General features: G+C 55.5%; 1 protein-coding gene across 1 annotated transcript; it reads right to left on the reverse strand.

Annotated features, from left to right (window-relative positions):
- Positions 1-731: 731 nt before the first annotated feature.
- Positions 732-22,809, reverse strand: SLC37A2 (solute carrier family 37 member 2). The gene is made up of 18 exons (XM_065881938.1): positions 22,751-22,809; positions 10,027-10,108; positions 9,479-9,572; positions 9,264-9,342; positions 7,486-7,621; positions 7,017-7,093; positions 5,969-6,135; positions 5,415-5,452; positions 4,973-5,125; positions 4,551-4,641; positions 2,997-3,059; positions 2,641-2,726; positions 2,116-2,164; positions 1,871-1,944; positions 1,541-1,619; positions 1,285-1,382; positions 977-1,041; positions 732-762 (listed from the first exon to the last, which is right to left on the reverse strand). Exons 1-18 carry the CDS (start codon positions 22,807-22,809, stop codon positions 732-734), a joined length of 1,521 nt encoding a protein of 506 aa, XP_065738010.1.
- Positions 22,810-23,056: the final 247 nt, after the last annotated feature.

Consider the following 23,056-nt stretch of genomic DNA (forward strand, 5'->3'; position numbering starts at 1 on the left):
CATTCGTCTCCCCCTGAACCCGGACGATGCCTTCCTCAAAGGGAAGCTCTTCCCCAGGTAAGGTGCTGGTTACCATGACCCCAGTGGGCTCTTCCTCACATTTACCATCCAGACCAGGTCCATCGCTCCGGCAGCTTCTCATTAGCAAGAGCTTCCTAAGGAGAGCCAGAAAGGCCACGAGAGAACGTTGCCAACCCAGCACCAGCCACGCAGCCCAGCCTCTAGCGCCCTGCCTCAGCCACGGGCCTATCTGCGCGGCCTCCACACCCGCCACCGCTGGGCAGCAGGCAGAGAGCACAGCAGGCCAGCTTTGGGTTTTGCTCCAGAGGCTTTGCTTGGTAGCTGCTTTTGTCCGCACACCCCAGGCAGAGGGGCCAGATGCCCTTGGTTTCTGAACTTCGGGAGGCACAGACGGCTCAGAGTCCAAGTTCAGAGGGAAAACGATTTCCCTGGATGCTGCCCCCTCTGTCCTGGGGTCTACGTCCAAAGCCCTATCGCTCCCCCTAAGGAGGAGAGGCTGCCAACCTTCACAGCAGCTCTGGCCCCTTAGGAAACACTTCCCAAGCACCACACTCCGTCCAGACTCAGAGTCTTTGGAACTGGCCCCCAAGGAAAAAGCGAAAGTCAGAAAAATCGCACTGGAGGAGAGAGGCTTTGCATGCACTCTAAGGGCACAGTAGTTACAGACTTGAAGAAAATACTCACAAAAGTCACGGGACTTGAGGAAAATACTACCGCGCGTGGGTTAGGGCCACACTAGAGCTACGGAGACACATGGGGATAACAGAGGACAGGTTAGTGGGGCTGGGGGCCAGGCAGGGGTTCCCGGAGCACGTTCAGCTTCCGGCTCCGAGTTCCTGAGGTCTGGGCTGGAGCGAGGCTCAGACTGGTGCAGAGCAGCTGAGCGCCAGATTTGACTCCCGCGAGAAGTGAGGCCGGGCAGGCGGGGCTCCGGCCCTCCCTCCGCAGGACTTACCCTCTGTCTCTACTCAGGGATGACCTCCAGCCCAGGATCTCTTTGTACACCAACCGGCAGAGGAGCTGAGGGGAGGGAGGGCGACCTCAGCATGCAGCGCGTGGCTGGTCCCCAGCGCTAGGTGACCGCTCGGCTGGCTCCCGGTGTCGCTCCGCAGGGGTTCACCCATGGGACGCAGGGTGGTTCCGAGCAAAGCCCTGGACGGCCGACACTTTGGACCACTTTGGACACTTCGGAACTTTCCAGGGTCCCAGCCCCGCAGGACAGGGCCCCTCCCCACACCCATCTGTGCACCGCAAAGCTCTTACCAAGCAAGCCAGGATGTCGGCAGTGATGAGCATGTAGAAGACGTTGTTCCAGCCTGTGGGGGAAATGAGCCCGGCCAGCAGAGGCCCCAGAGCCGCACCTGTGTGGACCACAGCATGAGAGAAGGGCCCTGCACCAGGGACCCTGGCCCTCCCTGCCCGCAAGAGGGCAGCATCCCAAGAGTGCGCCCGACACCAGGCTTGGGGCTCAGCTGCCGAGAGCCAAGAGCGAGAGTCGCCAAGAGCGAGAGTCACAGACCTATGGATCCAGTGCCGTCGATGATGGCCGTGACAGTGGAGAGCGCCTTTGCGTTGCCCTTCAGGCTCTTGTGAGTCCCCTGGGGAGAGAGCAGAGTGGGGAGGCCTGAACCAAGAGGCGGCACCGAGCAGGACCGGGACCGGGACCAGGAGAGGGACTGGCTCAGGGAAAGGCAGCGAGGGGGGCTTGGAGCTGGGAAGAAAGGGGGGCCGATGGCGGATTCTGAAGGACTTTGAGGATCTCGTCTCTGCGGGCGGGGGGAGGGGGAGAGACGTGAAGATGGGCCTGGAGACAGAGGCCCTGGCCAATCCCCGAGGTGGCTCCGCTTACCAGGTCAGCCGAGACAGCAGTGGTGATGAGGGCATAAGGGCCGTTGACCAGGGCTCCACAGGTAAGCAGCATTACTGACGTGGTGATGGAGATGGCCCAGTTAGAGAGGAGAGGCCACCGCCACCCCCAACCCAAAGTGGGTGAGTCCCCCAGGCGTCAGGCTGAGAACCTCCACTTCCCCGAGCCTCCCACCCACGTCCCCAAGCCAGCCTCGCGGTGTCCCCACGGCAGCGCCAGCTCCTCACCTATGGAGATGCTGATCCCACTCTGGCCAACGTAGTTGTACAGGAACATCTGAGAGAGGAGAAGGGGGAAGACAGGATCACAGCCTGGCTTCCCCACGGGCTGCCTCTGTTAGACTGGAGCCCGGAAGTCTGGGAACCCCAGGGGTCCCCTTTCTCCTTTGCCTTCTCATACCCAGGCCTCTCGGTCTTCATGTCCCAGGGATGCAGGGTCTAATGTGTGGTGATCTATCATTGCCCTTTGCCCCCAAAGTCTCCTCTCATATCGAACCTCAATCACTTATTCTTTCCTTGCTCAAGAAGCTCAGCAGCTGGCCTCCCCCTTCTCACCAAGGCCAAATAACCACGAATCCCTTTCCAAAATCCTCAGTCTGGATCTCTTTCCTGTGCTGACACTGGCTTCTCCTCCCCTGGCCGCGCACAGGGATGTACACACGCCAAGAGACGGGTGTGTGCGTGATGCCCAGGCGTGCACAGGGCTCAGCGGCCCACGACACACACGCACTTTGCCCTTGAGGTTCTACGCACCGTGGGGGCAGCCAAGATCAGCATGACACAACAGGTGGTGGCCCTGCCGTTGGTGTAGTCAGAGATGAGCCCCGCCAGGATGCCGCCTGGAACACAACGTGCACGCTGCCGCCCCAGGCATGCGGGACCCCGAGCACTGCCCCATCCCTCAGCCCAGCACGAACCGGGGCCGGGGACCCAGAGCCAGCTGAGTGTCTCCCTCTGCAGCCTTCCCCGCACCCACTGCTCACGGGAAGACCACCTGGGCAGGATGCCACCTGCCTAGGTCACATCCCACTGGACCCGTCCCATTTTTCTGCACCCTGACAAGAGAAGAGGGGGATGCAGCCTAGAGGCAGAGCAGGGCATGGCCTCACCTGCGATGCCACCAACATCGAAGAGCGTGGACAGGTCCCCAGACTCCTTGGCAGTAAAGTGAACTGTGGAAAACAAAAGCATGTGTTCAGACCTGGGGGCTCTGGGCAGACATCCTGGAGGGCCACCGCTGGGAGCGTCCCTGCAGACACCTGGTCCAGTATCACCTTCAGAGGAAGGAGTGGGGCCCATGGAGAAGTGACTGGCCAAGGTCACAAGCGAGTCTGCAGCAGTTTGGGACCGGATGCCCTTTCCGGCCCCCAGTCCTGTCGGATGGCCTTGACCTCCCGGAAAAGCCCTTCTATGAAAGCACTGGGATCTGGCCCCTGAGGACCCTGTCCCACTGGGGGTACAACTGCTCTCACTGAGCCTCAGCCTGTCCAGCCCCATTCCTGCCCTCCCCCTGACCGAGCAGCTGGTCCCCATAGAAGCTTGTCACCTCCATTTGAGGTCCCTGCTTATAAACAGAGCCAGGAAGGAGGCTTGCGGGAAAATGGGGACCTCAGGTCCCAGACCTCGCCCTAGAATTAGAAAAAGGGACGCCCAGAAGCTTGACTTGTAGCCCAGCCCTCAAGGTTGACTCACACTCTGTAGCCAGCATCAAGGCCACAGAACAAAGGGTCAGTGACCGCAGGGTTGCCCCGGTGCTCTACCCCCGTCGTCGAGAGAGGCCCCTCAGATGGAGCCGGGGGCGGGGCTGGGGGGGTGAGTTACAGCTTGAGACCTGGCTCTGACTCATCCCCACCGCATCCTGTTCAGTGCAAGGATGCTGTGTGGAGAGCAGCCTCATCCCTCCCACGGGGCCTGGAGGGAGCCCGGCAGCCCTGGCTGAGTGGTCCTTGGCCCTGGTGAGGCTCTGAGGCTCTGAGGCTCTGGGGGCAGAACTGCTCCCTGATAGAGTAGCTCCACGTGTGGAAAACCAGAGATCCAGGACAGGGGAACATAAACATCCTTTTCAACCGCAAGAGTGACCTCTCCTCATCTGTCCATCCTCGGGCAGGGGCAGAGGCAGGGGAGAGGAGGGCCACAAGGTGGGCAGCCCAGCAGACCCAGGCACAGGGCGTCAATCCCCCGAGGCTCCCGGCAGCCCTCCATGGAAGAGAACAGCATTTACTGCCAGGCTACAGGCAGCGGGGGTAGCTCATCAGGCCCTCTTCCTTGGGCTGGCGGGGAGGCTTAAGGGGCTCCTGGAGGCGCTCAAAAGGCAGACCGTTTCCAGCACCCTCCAGTCCCGCCCACCTATGAGCCAAGCAGCCTGGAGGGGGGCTTCTCCTATACCTGAGGCTGGAGAAGTTAGGGAGGATTGCAGAACAGAGCTTTGAGTTCCTAACCCCGACTCAGCGCCAAGGGAGGAAAAGTGGCTGGAATTAGGGACTGGGTGGGGGCGGGGGTGCATCTGCAAGGTTTAGCTTCCCATTAAAGAAAAAAACTTTCCCTCCTGCCCTAGGAAAGGTTCAGCAGAAATCCTGCCTATTCCTGGAGACGTACGCGTCACGTGACAGGTTTCCTCCTCAGAGACCCCTCCGTTCCTCACCTCTTCTTCCCCGGGTACTCACCCACATTGAAGATGTAGAGGGGCAGCCAGTAGAGGAAGGTGTAACTGACCAGCTTGGCAAACAGCAGACACAAGGAGAACTCGACCACACCCTGGGGAGCGTAACAGAGGGCGCGATGGAAACAGGGGCAAGACGCCCTTGGTCCGTCAGCGGAGCCCCAACCCAGCACTTTCCACCGCCCACTGCACAAAGCAGCCTCGAGGACCTCTCCAGCCTCAGTAACAGCAGTGTGCCTGTGGCCCGGATATGCTGTGTCAGGACGAGTCTCCCGTGTTCCCCTCCCCAAGTGGGCCGCCCTCCCTAGGCACTGCATGTAAAGAAATTCTGGAAACCACAGGTCACCCTGAGCATCCCCATCTCCTGAGACCCAGCAAAAAAATCTAGAGAGCCTCTCTCCTCCTTCCAGTCCACAAAAGACTCACCGGGATCCAGAGCGCCCCAAAAAAGCTGATGGCAGCGGGCTGAGCACTTGGCTCCTTGGACAAGGTGACGGCAGACTCCAGGCCGTTCTCTCTGTTAGAGTGGGGTCCATTGCCAGGGTCCTCAGCGTTGTCCACGTTCTCTTCCAGCTCACCCTGAGCAGAGAAGAGCCCTTGCTGTGGGCACGTCCACATACCACCTCCCACCAGCTGGAAGGACAGCCCATGTGAGAGGTAGGGGCTCCCACGCTGGAAGAGGTATGTGTCCCCTTCCTGGACTGGACTAACATCCTGCCAGGCCCGTCAGGCTGTCGGGGAGCCCCCCGAGGGCGTGACTTTGGCCCTCACCCAAGGGCCTGTGAAGTAACTGTGGCCCCTCCTCCAACTCCCCAGGCCTCCCTGGGACCAGCCTCCGGGTGGAGTGGAGGGCAGGGATAGGACTCACATGGTGCTGAGGTGGTGAGCAGTCCACGTCCTCTGGGTCTGAAAGAAAAATCTTCTAAGAAGCTTCCCAGCAGGCCAGGCCCTCACCTTGCATGGCGTGTGGTCCCCACCCCTCCTCAAAGGGGGTGAGTTGACTTTCCAGCACAAGGGAGCATGGAACCGGGGCTCCGGAGACCACCTTCGAGGTCTGGGTCTCCTAACAATAAGTTGTGTCACTACTGCCTCGTGGACTTTCGTTCTCTTGCTACAAGTGACCATGGCCCTGACTCCCTGACCCGTCTGTCAGGGAGCTGGGAAGAGGCAGCAAAGGTGGAGAGGTCCCCCCAACCTTTCCCTCCTCAGTCTCACGTCTCACGGAAACGCTCAACAGCCCAGGGAAGCAGGCGTTGTTATACTTCTGTCACACATGAGAAAACCGAGGCTCAGAGAGGCTGTCTGTCCCAAGTCACACATCTGTGGCTCTGACCCCACGATCCCACGCTACCCACTGCCTTCTCCCAGGGCCTGACCGGGAGGCTCGGCTCCGGCCCTGTGAGGAGGGAGGGCTCCACTCACATTCAATTAAGAAGAAGAAGGTGACGAGGCCCATGACGGCGGTGATGATGCCGGGCACCACAAAGGACAGGCCCCACTGCTCATCCACCCAGACGCCGGCGATCAGGGAGCCCAGGATGTTGCCCATGGATGTGTGGGAATTCCAGATGCCCATGATGAGCCCCCGCCTGGAGGGGAGGGAGGGAGGGAGGGAGAGAAGAACGGGAAAAGTGAGAAGAGAAGCACAGGGCTCCTGGCGACCGCCCGACCAAGTGCAAAAAGCTGGCTGCCTGCAGCCTCTGAGCTGAAGACCCCTTCAGGGAGGAGCGGGAGGGTTTGCTGGTGTCAAGGGAGTGACAGCAAGGCCGGGGGTCCCGCTCCCCAACCGCTCCCTGAGCAAGCACTCTCTGACTGCTCGCTGCCCCAGGGCCCAGAGCCCCAGCCCTTTCTTCTCTTGCCCTAAGGCCGTGACTCTGAAGTCCTCAACCAGGGGTGACTCTGCCCCCAGGGGACACGGGCACCGTCTGGAGAGTTCCGACCGTCCCAGCTGTGGGTGCGCTAGTGGCATCTAGGGGTAGAGGCTGCTGGACACCCTACACTGTGTAGGACGGTCCCACAACAAAGAATTATCCAGCCCCATATGTCAATAGTGCCAGGGTTGAGAAACCCTGCCCTGAAGAAACTTTTGCACAAAGCCAGTTCAAGGAAAAAGAAAAAAAAAAATTATATATATATATATATATAAATATATACAAACACATATATATGTGTGTGTGTGTATACAAACACAGTTTTATAGGCTTCGTTTTTGTCTTCACGCAAAATGGAAATTCATCTATTAAGAGGAAAAAAGCATAACTGAGGTTGCAGGTTTTAAGGATCAAAACCTTAGCAATGAGAAAATCAGTACTGCTTTTAGTCACTAAAACATGTGTATCTCGGCCTGTGAAAGTCAGCAAGATGGAGGCAAGTTTCTAATCTTTGACCCTGAAATCACATCAGGGGCCACGAGGGACCCACCAACCCAGCCCCCCAGGCGCCGCCCACCCTCCTGTCCCATCACACTCACTTCCCCTTCCCGAACCAGTTGCCCACACAGGTCACCACGGAGGGCCAGCCCGTGGTCTGGACGAGCCCGTTGCAGATCTGCAGGGAGGGAGGAGAGAGGCGGGACAGGCCTGGGCTGAGCGGTGCAGCCTCTGGGATGGGGGCCCCTCCGCAGCACACACTACGCACCCCCTTCCTTCACCTGCGTGCACGCACCCCCTAACCCACCAGCTGATTTCTCCTGTGGCCCCAGATCCCCACGGCAGAGACCAGGCCTCACAGGCACCTCCATGGACCTCAGGGTAACGCTCAGCGCAAACTCACAGAGCCCATGAGGGTGACCACAGGCAATGGGCAATGGGACCCCGCATCGTGATAAAGGAGCACAGGACTGGATGCGCCGGGACCTGGGGCGGCTGGGAAGGACCTGCAGCCTCTACTATCTTTCTGTGCCGGGAACAGAGGCCTGAGTGCAAGGCCAAGGCTCGTACCTGGATAAGAACAAAGTACCAGAGCGCGTGGATGTTCCAGAAATACCCCAGGCCAAAGAGCGAGGTGAAAAGGCCGCTGAGCAGCATTCCGGCTGTAAGGTAGTAACGGAGGGGGAGCCGCTCCCCAAAAATGCCACTGCAGAAGAGAGAGTTGGATCTATGGTAGTCTATGCTACCTGCGCCCTTCGGCTCTCTACCTCCTATCTCTCCGCCCCCCCAACCCAAAGCCACTGAAACGACTCTGCTAAGATGACCACCAGTGACCTCTGTGTTGCCACACGCCAGGGACACCCTCGGTCCTCCACTCACTGGGCTCCTCTGTTTTATTTGACGCTGCTGACCAAGCACCTTGAAGTGCGCTCTCCGTGGCCTCTGTGAGGTCACCGTGGCCCACCTGCCTCCCCCCTTGGCTGACCAGCGCTTCTCATGCATTTTCTCTTGCATCACTTTTATGGTTTTAACTACCAGCTACATATACGTTACACAGCCCAGCTGCATATCTACAGCCCTGAACTCTCCCCCAGAGCTTCACGATCATATCCAGATGCCTTCCAGACATCCTGACTGGGATGCTCCCCAAAACAACTGCCACTCAACAACTCCAAAATCAGAACGCCTCTGCCTCTGCCCCCCACCCTGCCCCGTGTCCTGTGCCCCTCATCTGAGTGGATGTCGCCACCACGTTTGGCCACTCAAGCCAGAAACCACGGGGCTACCTGTTTCCTGCCTCTCCGCCCCACCCTTCACAAGCAACCTCCAAGACCTGTACCTTTTACTTACATCTCTCCAGTGCGTCGTTACTTTATCATCTCTATTACTATTGTTCTCACTCAGGCGTTGCTCAAAGCTCAGCTGAGCTATTATCAGATCTGTTCCTTAGTGTGACCTGGTACTCAGTCCTACTCTCCCTCAAACCTACCTTCCGTCACCCTCACAGCGATCTGACATGTTAATCTGAACACGCCACCCTTCAGAGGTTCTCCTGTGCCCACGGCCTGGTACACAATGACCTCATTCTTCAGCCCCATCTCCTGCATTTTACACTCTGGTAAACCTGTTACTTGTGCCCCCAGACCATGCTGTTTCACACTCGCCTTACTCTGCCCATGCCATTCCCTCCACCTAGCCATTTCTGCATTGCCAAGCCCAATTCTTCTTCATTCGTTCAAGTGTCATCTCCTCCAAGAAGCCTTTCCCAACCCCTCTTCTCTAATCCCAGCTCACACTAAGTGACCCCTCGGAGCCCCCAGAGCGCCCCGTATGAAGCCACCTGTCTGGGAGCCACCACACTGCTTTATAACTAGCTGCTGTTATCGGTCACTCCACTAGACTGTGAGCTCTCTGGAGGTGGTACCCTGCCTCAGTCATCTTTGATTCCTGGGAACAAACATCATGCTTGCTACGTAAAAGCCGTGCTGGGGTCTTCCTAGCATCCAGGGCTATCCTTGAAGGACCCCGGTCTAGGACAAACCATTTCCCAGCCACACCACTGACACTGCCATCTGAGTGCATAAACTCAAAAGGACATCCAGGAAAGCCTTTCCAGGGAAAAGAGCTACTGAAAGTGGGAGCTGGCCCGGTGAAGGAGCAGGTTCGGTAACCGTGGGAGCGCGCTGGCTACGGGCTGACATGATGTGTGCAAGTCTTGTCGTCTCATTTCCGTGTGGGGGGGCCCGAGCTTTTTCCCTTTGACCCTGCTGCCCCCAGGTCGGCCAAGGGGAGACAGCAGCTCTGAACGGTTCTGCTGCGGGCAGTCACAGGCTCCGCCTCTCTCTTACCTGATAAACATGCCGATGGCATAGGCCACGAGGAAGGCGTTGTCCACTGCCCCCAGGAGTTCCTTGTAGTTGCTCTGGTCTGAAAGCCGATGGGAGAGGCAGAAAGCTGGCTGGCTGCTTGGACGCCCCTGCAGGAAGCCCTTTCCGGCCCCGGCTGACCCTCTCCTGGGTAGGGGGAGTGGGCTGTGGGAAAGAACAGCTTGCCCCGCTCTTACCAAATGGGGCCCAGTTGCACCACGTGGTGTCGTTGAGCCTGTGGGTGTCGCCGATGGGCTGGATCATCTCTGAGCAGTTGTGGTGCAGACGGCTCTGGAGGAGCCACGGGTGCACAGGTCAGGGGGCATCCTGCGGCCCCGAAAGGAGCAAGCAGCCTCCAACACACCAGCCCCGCTGCCCCCCTCGACCGGACCCCACGCTCCCTCCTCCGGCAAGAACTGGCTCCAGGGGCAAGTGGCCACAGCAGAGCCTCGGTGAAGGGCAACGGGGGTCTACGTGCAGGGTAGACATGGGGCCCAGGGTGTCTGCTCTCTGGCTCCACCCGCAGCCCCCGACACCACCGTCTTGGTGAATAAACCCAGGAAACTCTCCTGGGAAAAGAGAACTGCTGAAAGTGGGACTCTGCCAGGGGGAAGGAGCGGGCTCAGTGACCAAGGTAAGGGAACAAGGATGGTTATATGCCGAGTTCCAGACCGTTCTACGGAAGTGTATTTCTGCTGGGGCCCAGCATCTCCTGCTTTCTTCCTTACGCCCAGGCCAGCCTCACCTTGACAACACTGATGGGCTTCCTGGACATGTGATAACAGGTGTAGATGAGGAAAGTGATCAGCAGGATGAAGCCTCGGTACCTGCAGGGAGAGGTGGGCAGCTGGGCTGGCAGGGCGCTCGGACCTCCGCCTCTACTGTGTCCAGGAAGCATGCACCTGTGCCCATTCTAGCAGCCTCAGAGCCGCAGCACCACCAACTCTTCTACATCAGGCTCCCCTCCAGACACAAGTTCCTTGGGGCAGAGGCCAAGGGGAGGGTAGGAACAGACGCCAGAGGCCAGAGTGCTTGGGGGGCCCCATGTCCCTGCTCCTGCTACCGAGGCCTCCCGACAGAGCTAGCCCAGCATCAGCGCCCTAGACGACACCAAAGTACCCCCTCCTGCTCTTACCACTGCCCATCACCTCTGCTTCTCTCTGGCCTCACTAAGATCGGGGTGCCTCTGTGTGTGTGAGAGATGGGGGCAGGGAGATAGAACTGTATTTAAAATACTGGACATGCTGGAAGCCGGCAGGAGGCTGATGTGGGAGAAGGGTCTGTCTTTAAAGTGAGGTCGGGACTTTCCTGGTGGCGCAGTGGTTAAGAATCCGCCTGCCAACGCAGGGGATACGGGTTCGAGCCCTGGTCCGGGAAGATCTCACATGCCGCAGAGCAACTAAGCCCGTGTGCCACAACTACTGAGCCTGCGCTCTAGAGCCCGTGAGCCACAACTACTGAAGCCTGCGTGCCTAGAGCCCGTGCTCCGCAACAAGAGAAGCCACAGCAATGAGAAGCTCGCACGCTACAACAAAGAGCAGCCCCCCGCTCGCCACAACTAGAGAAAGCCCGCGCACAGCAAAGAAGACCCAATGCAGCCAAAAATAAATAAATTAATTTTAAAAATAAATAAATAAAATAAAGTGAAGTCGACGCTGCTCTTAAGCCCAGAACATGGCAGAAACAGCACCTGCTGCAGCCCAAAACCTAGCTGGAAATGTGGCAACAGAAGGAAAGCTGGTGACAGAACCCAGGTCCTCTGCCCTAGTCCGTTCCACTGGACACAGGGGTCATCCTTTCCATCTGTGGCTCACACATCACATGGGCCCTCTCACACAGTGCTTCTCATCCCATGCGCTGGTCTGGGGCGGAAAGAACAGTTCAGCCAGGCACCACCGAAGTTTCCACTGAGTGCTCCCCCTTCCCCTTCTGCCGAGGCTCTGAGGAAGGGCTTCCATGTCCTCCTGAGTCACAGCATCAGCTGAGACGAGTCAGCAGCCGGGAGCCAGGAAGTACATGGAAAATAGACCTCAGCATGGACTCTAGCCCAGGAGAAAGACCAGAGCCTTGGTTTCTTAAAGAGCCCATGGAGAAGGTGGGGACGAAGGGGAAGAGGGCCTGAAACCCTTTTTATCCCTGGGATCCACGAACCAAAGGACCAGGACACTGGAGGCTCAGCCTGCCCTCTCCAGGGATCTGCCTCCAAACCCCAAATCACTTCCTCCCAAGCATGTCGCGAAGGCTCCTGCTTGTGAGATGAAGGGGTGTTTCAGCAGACCAGAGGCTGAATTCAGGCTGGGCTACCAGGGCCCTTCACCCCTGGACTCGTTCTCTGTCTCATTCCCTCCACTGCCTCACAGTTTATCTTCTGAAGAGACTGAAGGTACATGTGCCCCCGCCGTCACCTGGCTTAACATTTCTCGGTGGCTCTCCATTCCACTAAGAACGAAGCTCTCTCTAGCTGAATCTTATGCTCTCTCTACTGCCCAGCCTCTCTGGCTCCCCATTGCCGAGGGTGCATGGCTGGGGGGGAGTCACCAGGGGTTCTCCAGGGAATCTGGGGTTACTCCAAGGGACTGTCACAGTGACCCTGTGACATACACAAGCTTGGTGGCAGCAATGTTTTCCACTTGGCAAATGGCTCATGACTCCTACCTCAGGAACTTCCAGAATCTGGTGGCAGGGTTGGGGGTGTCTCTGAGAGAACTGGAGAGGCTGCCCAGTGAGGCTTCTTCAAAGTGCACAAGATGGAAGAAAATCACAGCCCTACAGATAACACTCACCAGTGTCCTGCCCGGGGAGCTGCTGAGTCTGGAAAAAAGCTGAAAGCTTTGAGGGATGACTCTAATTTACTGTGTAACCAAATGAAAGTTTCTAAGCCTTTTTTGCTTCCGGTTTCCTCATCAGATGCCCACGGAGGACAGTGCCAACCACATCTAGCTCAAAGACCAGGGAACACAATGTAACTCTCACCCTAGTCCCTACGTGTCTGTTGGGCCACCTTTACGACCCCCCGGGATCAGCTGAGTCTATCTCGGCTGCCACCTGGATACAGCCATTGACCCTGGTGACAGATCAGATCTCCTCTGGGCCTGAAGGATCCCCAGGCCCCACTGAGCACCCCCCCAGCACTGACTGTCCTTCCTTGACAGGCCAGGCAGGGAGGCCCAGGCTGCAACTCAGCCATGCCGAGCCCACGCAGGAGATGCTCAGACACGATGAGGGATCAAATGGCACAGCCCTGCTGGCAGCCACCTTTCTCCTCCCTCGCTCCTCCCACCACGACACTGCTTCAGCCCCAAGTGCCAACACCTGCCCACCTCAGGTCACCTGCCCTGGTTTTCTCCAGCCTGTGGTCCCCAGTGTTCTTCCTTATCTGCCTTCTGGAGTCCTGCCCCTCCCAACCTTGCATGGCAGAAGCTAAGAAAGGACAGCAGGCACACCCAGGCCCATTTCTGACATCTCGATTCTCTCTGACAGAAACAGGACTGCCTTCCCATCCACATCCTGCCATATGCCAGGCACTGTGCTAGGGACCCAGAGAAGCTGTTAAGAGAGACCGCTGCCCTCCAGGGGCTCGCAGGTCAGCAGGGAGACAAACAGAATTGGTGCGACAGTGCCATAAAAGAAGGCAGCCCTGCATGACACGGAAGCAGGGACACGGAGACCAGCTGGGATGGGAGCAGTGTCAGGAAAGGATTCAGGAGGTGAGGCTTCAGCTGAATCTTCACAAACAAGCAGGAGGTGGCCAGGTCCACCAGGGCTGGGGCGGGAAGCGGCGCCAGGGAGAGGGAAGTACGTGTGCAAAAGTGCGGAGGCGTGAACAGCAATAATACCTGTCTGGGGAACTCTATGTAGCCAGAGGTCTGGAAGGTGGGACTGGGCCAAGCATGGAAGGTGAAGGAGTGGGGAAGGAGGGAGGGGACAGGTCATGGAGGGCCTAGGGTGAGTTTCGACTGTCTCTTGGGGTGATGAGGAGTCACTGAAGAGGGGTGGGATTTTCTAGGTCAGAGGGTTCCGGACACCTCCCAGGCTAAGCCAGATGAAGACCCAGGGCTCTGCCCTGCTGATTAGTTTGGGAAGCTCCAGACAAGCTTCCTCGCAGAAGGTAGGGCTGGTTCCCTCTGCCTCATCCACACTGCCAGCCACCCTCTAGGGAGACCCTCGGTGGTGCATTTCAGGGAGCTGGTTTCTGTAAGAGAAAAGAGCAAGGACTTAGGAATCAGGCGAAACCTGATTTCACTCCTTACACCTGTTAGTGGTCTGCAAAGTAGTGTTTATCACCTTTCTCATAGGGCTATTGACAGGTTGATGAGATGATGCATAGGACAGCTCTTACATGTTCCTCACACCCAGTGGACACTTAAAAATGACAGCTACTACGATTTCAGATTTTGAGGAAGGAAAGCTGGAGGGGGCGGAGGCAGCCCGTGCTGCTCTGTTACGGGAGGTGAGCAGGGTGTGGGTTAGCACCAAACTCCTCTGAGTGGTGGTGGTTCCAGGCCCTGGATTTGCCTGTAAGGTAGGGATTTGGAGGCCAGCATGGCCACGCCTCCCACATGCCTGGTATACAGAGGTGGGCTAGAGGGACACGAAGATGCCCCGAAGCTACCAGTGCGCATGCGGGAGCCTGCAACGGGGAGACAGCAGAGGCTGGTCCACTGGGCCCACCCATGTTCTCCCTTGGGAGTAGACAGGGAGACTTAGCAGAGATCCACAGTCATGCTGATCTGCCAGATTCCAGCCCTGTCCAGAAGCTCGGCCTGACCTTTCTCTCAGCTCTAACCCCATCCCTCAGTAGGAAACCTGACACCCAAGATAGCAGGAGAGTCACAGGGAGGGAGGTGGTGGGGCAGAAGGACCTCAGACTGCTGTGCGATGCTAGGATGGGCACTGGCCCCCTCTGGGACTCCCTGCCTGGACCACAGCACAATGGCGGCATGAGCCCAGAGGGGCACAGCTAGCTGGGCAGAGCATACTTGGGGCCTCCCCTTAGTCAAGTCCTCTTTCCATTCCACTCTGGCAGCTCTTCTGAGAAAAAGGCCAAGGTGCCATAGTTCAAAGGGGACTGAGGACATGGGCCCGGGGAAGGGCTGGGTTGACACACAGGCTGTCGAACTCACAGTAGCTCACAGGGAAGATAGCTGACGCGCTCCTGCTGCCTGGAGAACCCGCAAGTTTCACTTCTGCTTTCACAAGCCCTTCTTGCAGAAACAAGAGGCCCCAGAAAGGGAGCAGGGGGGAAAATACACAGTCGGGCTTCGCCTAGCTTGCCCCAGGGCGGCTGCGAGGGGGAGGGGTGGCAGCCCAGGTGTTGGCCAGGCTGGGCAGGCAGGCCAGAGACCCAGGAACGTGCGTGGCGAGGCCCACAGACTGTTCCAGGCAGGGTGCCCACCCCGTGACCCTCTAAGTGTGTTGGCAAGAGATGGCACTTTTAGAGTCTCACCTCCCCCTACACGGCACTGGTTACTGAGTAACTAAGTCAGATAGAGAGGTGGACTAGCTATCTCTTAACTATTAGCTGACAGTCCAACTTATTCTTTCAAATGAGCATGCTAATAGCTTTATGGACCTCATTAAGACTCTGCACTAGAAACGCTTCTGAGGTAGGGGCAAAGAACAAGTCTGCCAAAGCAGCAACAGATAACGAACAAAACCCCCAAAGGACCTGCTACCACCACCATCACAACAGAAAACAAGAGAGCCCAGCAGAAGGGTGCAGACCTCAGGAGACAGTGGAAAGAGGTTTCTTCTCTCCAGCGTCTGCCCAGTCATCCCCGGCCCCTGCATCCCCCTCCCTGCTTTGCAACAACATTGCCCACGGTGCTGACGGCTCCTATCCCCATGGCAGGCCAACAGGGAATTAAACTCCCTCACTGACCAATCCCTACCACTTCCTGCCTCAGCCCAGCCCTTAAGCCAAGTCTGGGGCAGCTAGTAGATGTCGGGCTACTCAGGTTGGGACAGACTGGACTGGCTGTAGCTGCAGGTGACCTTGACACTTGCCCGGAGGAAAGTGCCACTTGGTGGCCTGTCCTTGGATGTGCCTGTCCCGGGACTCAGCAGATCTGAAAAGGAGAGAGGGCTGGGGACAGTAAGAACCAGGCCGATGGTGACAATGCCATCACCCCGCCCCCTGCCAAGCCCTCCACTGCCACTGGGACACACCCTGGTAGGGAAAGGCCAGCCTGGAACAGACAGCACAGGGCAGAGCCCTGAGCCAGGCCTTCCACTGACAAGATGGGACAGGACAGGCCAGGTCTGGGAGGGCCTCTGAGAACAGAGGAACAAAGCCCTCTTGGGGCTGAGAGCCAGCCCAAGGACTCCTCCACCTACTGCCCCTCCTCCAGATGGAACCTGGGCATTTGCTCAGGGGCATCAGGTTGACAGGGCTCGGTCCCAAGATCCTTCCCAGAGAAGGGAGCCATTGGCCAGTAGCACAAGGAGCCCGGGACTTTCTAGAAGGAATGAGTAGATAAGATAATGGTCTTCTTTAGGAGAGTGGAAAATATAAGCTAGATTGCTTTGCCTTGAGAAGGAATCTAGGCAGGGGAAGCCTGAGTGCTCAGACAGAATGAAAAGACGTGGCTTTTAGCTACAGCATGTGGTTTCGTTTAGGTACCTGGAAAAACTCTGGAGGAGTGTGAGAGCTGGTAGGGTTTGGAAGAAGTGGTCAGCGGGCAGTTGGTGGTCTCTCTTCTGAAGAGCGGCTACGCAAAGAGCACAGGTGGGAATGCGTTGATGGTGGCAGGGCCCTCCTCCCCAGGGAGCTAAGATGAGGACCCTCCTCTCGGGATTCCCTGGAGGCTTGGCCCATGGCCCACCCTCACCTACTCCTTCTCCCCAGCATGAAGGACCCAGGGGAGGAGGCACGAGCCAGTGGGCAAAACGAGAGCAGTGATACCGCCCACCCCGCACACCAGTTTGGGGACAATCAGATGGGGGCGTTGTGGGCTGCAGTGACTCCAACCCTGGTGTCTGACTCCAGTTCTGGCGTTGCTTCGGGACCACTCAGCTCTGACCTCAGCACTCAGGTGGCACAGCTTGACGGGAAGAAGTAAGGTCTTGGCCATCCATACAGACCACCCCCAAAGCCTGGCTGCCTTCTAGACCAGTGCGTGGTCCCTGAGGCCGACCGCCCCACCCAAAGCCAGGGAGGCGCGCATCAGTCTGCTGTGTAAGGAGGGAAAGAGGAAACAGCGGAGAGGAAGAGGAAGCAGAAGGCGGCTGGGGAGAAGACAGCAGTCATGTGCGGGTGGAGGAGGGAGCCACGCAGGTCACATGCTCTTTGGGGGTCCGCCTGAAGAGCCCGAGGAAGGGAAGGGGGTGGGGACAGAGACGGTGGGCTCAGCCTTCCAGATCCTCCACCAGGCTCTCTCCTTCCTTCTCGGAGCTGCCTCTTGCCATCACCACTCTTTTTTTTTTTTTTTTTTTGTGGTACGCGGGCCTCTCACTGTTGTGGCCTGTCCCGTTGTGGAGCATAGGCTCCGGACGCGCAGGCTCAGTGGCCACGGCTCACGGGCCCAGCCGCTCCACGGCATGTGGGATCTTCCCGGACCGGGACACGAACCCGTGTCCCCTGCATCGGCAGGCGGACTCCCAACCACTGCGCCACCAGGGAAGCCCACACCACTCTTTTTAAGGAGCCCTTTCTGATGCTCTTACCGGGCATCCCTGGGCAGTTACCAGGAAGAGAAGGAAGACAAGAGAAAGCTACTTTGCAGCATCTGGGTCCCTGGTCTGAGGCCATGGCAGAATAGGGAAAAGGCCGTTAAACCAAAAGAGGCTGCGTCTTAGCTTCTGGTTCTGTTGCTGTGACCCTGGGCGAGCTGTCTCACCTCTCAGCCTCAGCTTGAGCTTCTTGTAAATGGGATAGTAAACTCCTGTCACATGAGGCTGCCCTAAAGACAAACTGAGATAACATTTCGCCTCTCAGCCTCACTTTGATCTTCCTTTGACTAAGGTAGTAAAGTCCTGTCACATGAGATGTCCATAAGGGTTGATGAAATGAGATGCGATGCATCTGGCAGCAGAACCTCAGCAAACTCCGGCGGGCAGAGCCACTGGTCCCCGCTGCAGCCTCCAGCCCGCCTCGGCCTTGGCGGGCTTGGGGGAGGGCAGCGAGCTGGGAGCTCACGGCCCCTGCTTTCCTGCCTGCCCAGTGCCCCACACATTCCTGCTCATCCAGCAGGAATGTCACCTGGTCCTCCTCCCACAGGCTCCTCTCCTCGAGCCCTGAACTGCTCCCTCCCCACAGGCCCCAGGAAGCGGGCCCAGCCCCATAATCAGCAGCCATACTCATCTCTCTGGCAAGATGCCCACGTTGCCATCTGTCCCCAGACGTGCCCACGCGGACGCTGGCACAGAAGGCGGGGCACCGGCCAGGCCCAGGGCCTGGGAGGACTCAGAGGGGCTGTGGCTCCTGCGAGGACACTGCCTGACCCCGGGGGCCCTGACGGGAGAAGGAGGGGCAGTGCCATCCTCCTGGGCAGAAACTCCTCAGTCTCTGCCTTCTGCTTGCACACCTCGTGCCACCTGCCTCTCAGCCTCCTGTCCGGAACCGCGCCTTCAAGCCCCAGGCTCCCACCAGCTGGGGCTGCACGTGACCAGTGCTGACAACACAGGCTACGTCCTCACTGCCGTGCCTTCGCCAGCTCCACGGCTCCACTCAGAATACCTCCAGGTCCACCAAGACAAATGCTACCTGTTCCTCCTAATGTAGATGAAACCCTCCCGCCACAGAAACTCACAAGCACCGTGCAATTACCAAGTACTAAGTGCACACCAGGCACTGGGCTAAGTGCTTTACATATCTTCTCCCTTAATTTCACTAAAACCCTGGGATAGAGGTATATTGCTATTTCCATTTGAAAGACAAGGACCTGGAGCCTTAGAGATTTAGTGATTTGTCTCAAGTCCAAAGGCTATGTTTTCTTTTCCCCTCCCACACTCTAATCGGGAGGAAAGACCGTGCTTGGGAGTCTAACTAACCTGGATTCAAATTCACCTCAGTTACTTACTAGCTATGCGGCGCTTGACCAGGTCCATAACTGCTCTGTGCCTCATTATCCCCATATAATGGGGAATTAGGTGGGGAAACAAATAAAGACCTTGCAGTGAACCACAAACACAATGCCTGGTACAGAGCAGTAGGAAATGCGAGTAGAAAAATAGTCAATAATTAATGTTTAGTCAGTGCTTAATATGAGCCTGGCACTGATCTAAGTATTTTACCTGCTGCATCTCGAGACAATCTTTAATCCTCACAGCGACCTGACGAGGTAGGTGTTACAAGTATCCTCACGGTACAAACAAGGAATCCAAAGCTCAGGGCCAGCCCACCCTCTGGTGTCCTGCTCCAGGACCGTCTGCTTTCTTCACTTCTGCTTAAAAGCCCTCCTCGGGTACAGGTGGAAGCAGCAAATGTGATAATGAGGGTACACGCCCTCTCTCCAGCTTGATCCTTAATTCCGAGAAAGTAGGACCGTGTCTTAATCATCTTTGTAGGCCTCACAGTGTAACACGATAGTGTGCCTACAGTAGAAGCTACACTGACGTTCGGTGTCTGTTAGGAGTCCAAACCTCCATGCATCAGGAAAGAAGTAAAGGAACACTTATCGTGCGCCCTCCATCAGCCACAGGAGGTCAAGGATGTTCACGGATCACTTTTGCCTTCAAGAACCCACCTGACTTTCACCCACGAGGGAACTGAGTCCCAGAGAAGTTAACTACACAAGGCACACAGTGGTGAGAGGATTTCAATCCGGATCTGTCTTAAACCCGGGAGATGTGGGAGAACACAGTGGTTGGAGTCACACTTTAACAAGTGTGTAAGTGACGTGTGTGCCTGTGGAGTTGTGCCTCCTGAGCTCTTCTAAAATGCTGGAGTGGGACAGGCTGTTCACAGTGATCCACTCTCCCTGCCCCTCATTTTCTCTGAAATATAAGTTACTTTGGTTAAAGGGTATAATTAATGTATACGAATAAGACTCTACTAGGAACAATAGTGGCAGAGAGATACAACTTTGAACATATACGGTAATGAGATATATTTTTGTTTATTATGGGAAAAAAAGAGTCGTAGAATATTTCACTTATATAAGTATCTCAGAAATTGTTTGCTGTGTGAGAAATTTCTAAAGGTTTCTCAATGCCCTCTTGGTCTATGGTCTGTTTCTATGCATCAGCACCCTGGTGGTGCTTTGCCTGGTGGTAACAGTAGAATGTTACCAGTCATGATTTCAGCTATGATTTTAAATGTTACCTGGGCTGCAACCTTACTTCTTTAATTTGAATCTAGCATCTTCCAGGTCAGTGGTTTTCAACTGGGGATGTACATCAGACTTTCCTATGGAGTGTTATTAAAACATAGATGTTTAGGACTTACTCCAGACTTACTAAATCTCTTCAGTCAACATTCTTGGTATCTCCTTGTACATTATGTAAATTATGTATTGGGGTTTTTATATATCTCAAGATTTTTTCCTCTATAAAAATTATGCTCATCATTTTTATGAATCAGATATAATGTTCACTGTCTTCTTTGAAATTAGCCTTAGTGTGTTTTTAGACATTGTCTAATTTTTTTTTTTGGATTGGCTTTATTTTGTTTTACATACCTCAGGAATAATCAGACTTCCTTGTTAGCTGCATTTTTCTTGTCATGAATTCTCATCATATCATTCACTTTTGAAAATTATCATTAATAAGTTAATCCATACCTCTTTAGGTCTCTGTCCCTTACAGATAGTTTTTGTTCTACTCTGATGCTCCCTAAAGGATGTGCAGTCAGCTATAGGCCAAAGGTTTTACCTTCAGCAAACAAGAACTGTCTCAGAAAAGCACAGGACCAGGTACATACGGACTCCTGATGACATCACTCAGATATCTTTAAGAACATACCAGTGGACTGAGTCAGGATTTCCAAAACTCTTCAGCAAAGAAGCTGACTGGTTTATGTGGTTGCGAACCCCAGATTCAGCAGAACAAGAATTAATCACTTAGGACTGAAAGAACTGATAAGGAATGACTGTCACGTTTGGAATATTACTGATGTTGTTATAGTGTTCAATCTTCTGAATATATAAGAAAGCCCTTTCTCTTTCTTCTTAAGCTGTCTGTAACCCATAACAATTTAGGAGACCCTGTTTTTGTAAACTGAAACATTTGTAAATACCTTATTCTCCCTGCCTGACCCCTCGGAATTCAGAAACTTTTTTTGAGTCTTCTTGCTTTTTATAAAATATGGTTATTTGCAAAAGTTCAATAGGAATTTTTTTTTTTTTTTTAACCAGAACATATTAGAAAACTTGGTTTTACAACCAAGGCCTTGCCTGGAATGTCGTACTTGACAATGATGCTCATTTAATCAGATATTGCTGCCACTTTAAAGGAATTAAGGTTGACAGCCAATACAAAACCCGTCTAAGAAAACTGGCTTACTGTGTTCCCTTACACACAAATCAGGAAGGTCACTCCCTGGCAGGCCCAGGAAACTTAGGATATTTGGGGGACCTCAAGAAGAGAGGAATTTGCCTAAATTTATAGGTACAGCAGGTAAAACCTAGTGGAGACAGTTTCTTGGCTTGGCTTCCTAATCTCAGAACAGTAAATAATAGAAGGATTTTAAAAGTCCAATCCAAGATCCCTTATGAAAACTTCCAGCAAAGTGAACTTAACAAGGCCTATACAGTAAATTATGTATATAGATTATCAGATCAAATCTAATGAGACCAACCCTATTTTGTGATCAAGAATAATCTTTCTTTGAGACTATTTTTGATCCCAGCAGGGCAGACTGTAGGGAAAAAAATGTGTGTTTCTCTGGAGAACTGTGCATTGCCCAGAGGACACCCCTCCAAGTTATCTGATTCTTGTCTTTCACTGAGCTTGAATTCCATGAAGTGGTAAGTAACTGGTAAGTCATATAAAATATGTCCATGAACTGACAGAGTTTCAATAGTCTTCCCTCCCAATCAGTTTTGCCTCAATATGCCTAACTTACAAATGGGGACGTTCTTTGTATTCTCTTTTCAAAACTGTGGTAAAATATATGTAACATAAAATTTAACGTTTAACCACTTTAAAGTATGCAGTTCAGTGACATCAAGTACCTTCGTATTGGGGTGCCACCATCATTACCATCCACCTCCAGAACCTTTTCATCTTCTCAAGCTGCACCTCTGTACCCATTAAACAATAACCCCCCATTCTCCCCTCTCTGGGTTTTTCTTTTGTGTCAATTATAACATCTTCTGGCACCCTCATTATGAGTGAAATAAAATCTTTTCAACACATGTTCATTTTTATATCCTTACGAGAGTCATGATCTTTTTTTCTGAAAAATATCTTTTAAGAGTCCTAAACTCAAAAAGGACCAAATAAATAATCTAAATGAGTGAGGAAGGCTGGGAGTGTGAGGACTGTCCCCAGTGAGTGAGGAAGCCTGGGAGTGTGAGACTGTCCCCAACTGACCATCCTGATTTGCCCAGGACTGAGGGGGCTCGGGATGCAGGATTTTCTGTTTTAAAACGGGAACAAGCTGGCCATATTAAGAGCTTGCACTCCATCTAAAAGGGGCTCCTACCCCTAATGATATAATTGGGGAATTTAAGCCTGAGACTGTTACATCAGAGAAGCGAGGAATCTGGCTATCTACGTTGTTTTATAATTTGTAAACGATGGCAACTAACACAATATTAAACAAAACCAAAATTCTGTGCAGACCAAGCAAACTGCTCCAGTGTGGCCTCTGATGAAGAATGAGCTGAAAGCCCTCCACCCCACCACACCCCCAACCCCCCCCTCCCCCCCGATCCGCGGCCTCCTCAGGACTCCTTGGTCAGGAGGAAAACTCCTGTGGAAGCCGCTGGCCCGCTGCTGGGGTGACTACCCTGCTGAGGTGCAGCTGCTGCTCTGATCTGAGACGCATGCCCTCCCGGGAGGGTGTCTCTCTGGGCCCAGAAACCCTCAAGGCAAGCTCCCAGGACCACTGGGTTCTGGCCTTCGTGTTATCCAAGGGCCAAAAGAGACCAAAAGGACCACTCGACAACTCCAATGGCCACTTTTTCAGCAACTCCGCCACGCCCTGACCTCGGTTCCCTAGCCTGCAAGCCCGGCTCCCCCGGGTGCTCAGCCATAAAGGAGGCGCTCTGAAGGTCTCCCTGGGGGCGGGTGGGGGTGTGTGCGTGTCTGGAGGTGCGGATGCAAACGGGCACCGGCTGAGACTCTCCTGGGCAGCCTCCCAGGGAGGGGTCCTGCGGAGGCGGAGCGAGCTAGGGCGTGCGTGCCACCCACCTCCCCGCCGACCGGCCAGATCCTGTCAGAACCCGCCGCCGCGCCGCCCCCCCCGCCCCCCCCCCCCCCCACCAGCACGCTGGGACTCCCGGCCGCCCGAGTTGGATCCGCCAAACCCGAGGGAGAGGGAGGCCGTCCTGGCCCGGCGCCCCCCACCCCGCAGGCCCTCTCACCAGCTGTCCCTGGAGAAGGCGCGGAGGAACCAGACGCCCGGCGCCAAGGAAGACCGCATCTTGCCCGGCGATACCCGAAGCGAAGCCGAAGCAGAGGAGGATGCAGAGCTGGGCACGCGCCCCGAGCTGGCAGTCCCCAGAGTTTAAATGCCCCGCCGGCCGGCCCGCCCCGACGCCGCAAACCGTGGCCTTCAGCCCCCGCCCCCTTGCGCCTGACCGCCCTCGGGCCCGGCCGAGCGCAAAGCTCACGCCCACTGCCCATCCTACGGCCGGCCTCGAGCACGGACTTTTCTCGTGCTCTGCCTC

Source organism: Phocoena phocoena, chromosome 8 (assembly GCF_963924675.1).
Source record: "Phocoena phocoena chromosome 8, mPhoPho1.1, whole genome shotgun sequence".
In the NCBI taxonomy this organism is placed as follows: domain Eukaryota; kingdom Metazoa; phylum Chordata; class Mammalia; order Artiodactyla; family Phocoenidae; genus Phocoena; species Phocoena phocoena.

Coding starts and splice junctions, on each gene's coding strand:
- SLC37A2 (XM_065881938.1), bottom strand. CDS start 22,809: ATGCGGTCTTCCTTGGCGCCGGGCGTCTGGTTCCTCCGCGCCTTCTCC. Junction 7,622..9,263: donor GCCATCGGCATGTTTATCAG/GTAAGAGAGAGG, acceptor TCTCTTCTGCAG/TGGCATTTTTGGGGAGCGGC. Junction 5,453..5,968: donor CTTCTTCTTCTTAATTGAAT/GTGAGTGGAGCC, acceptor TTTTTCTTTCAG/ACCCAGAGGACGTGGACTGC.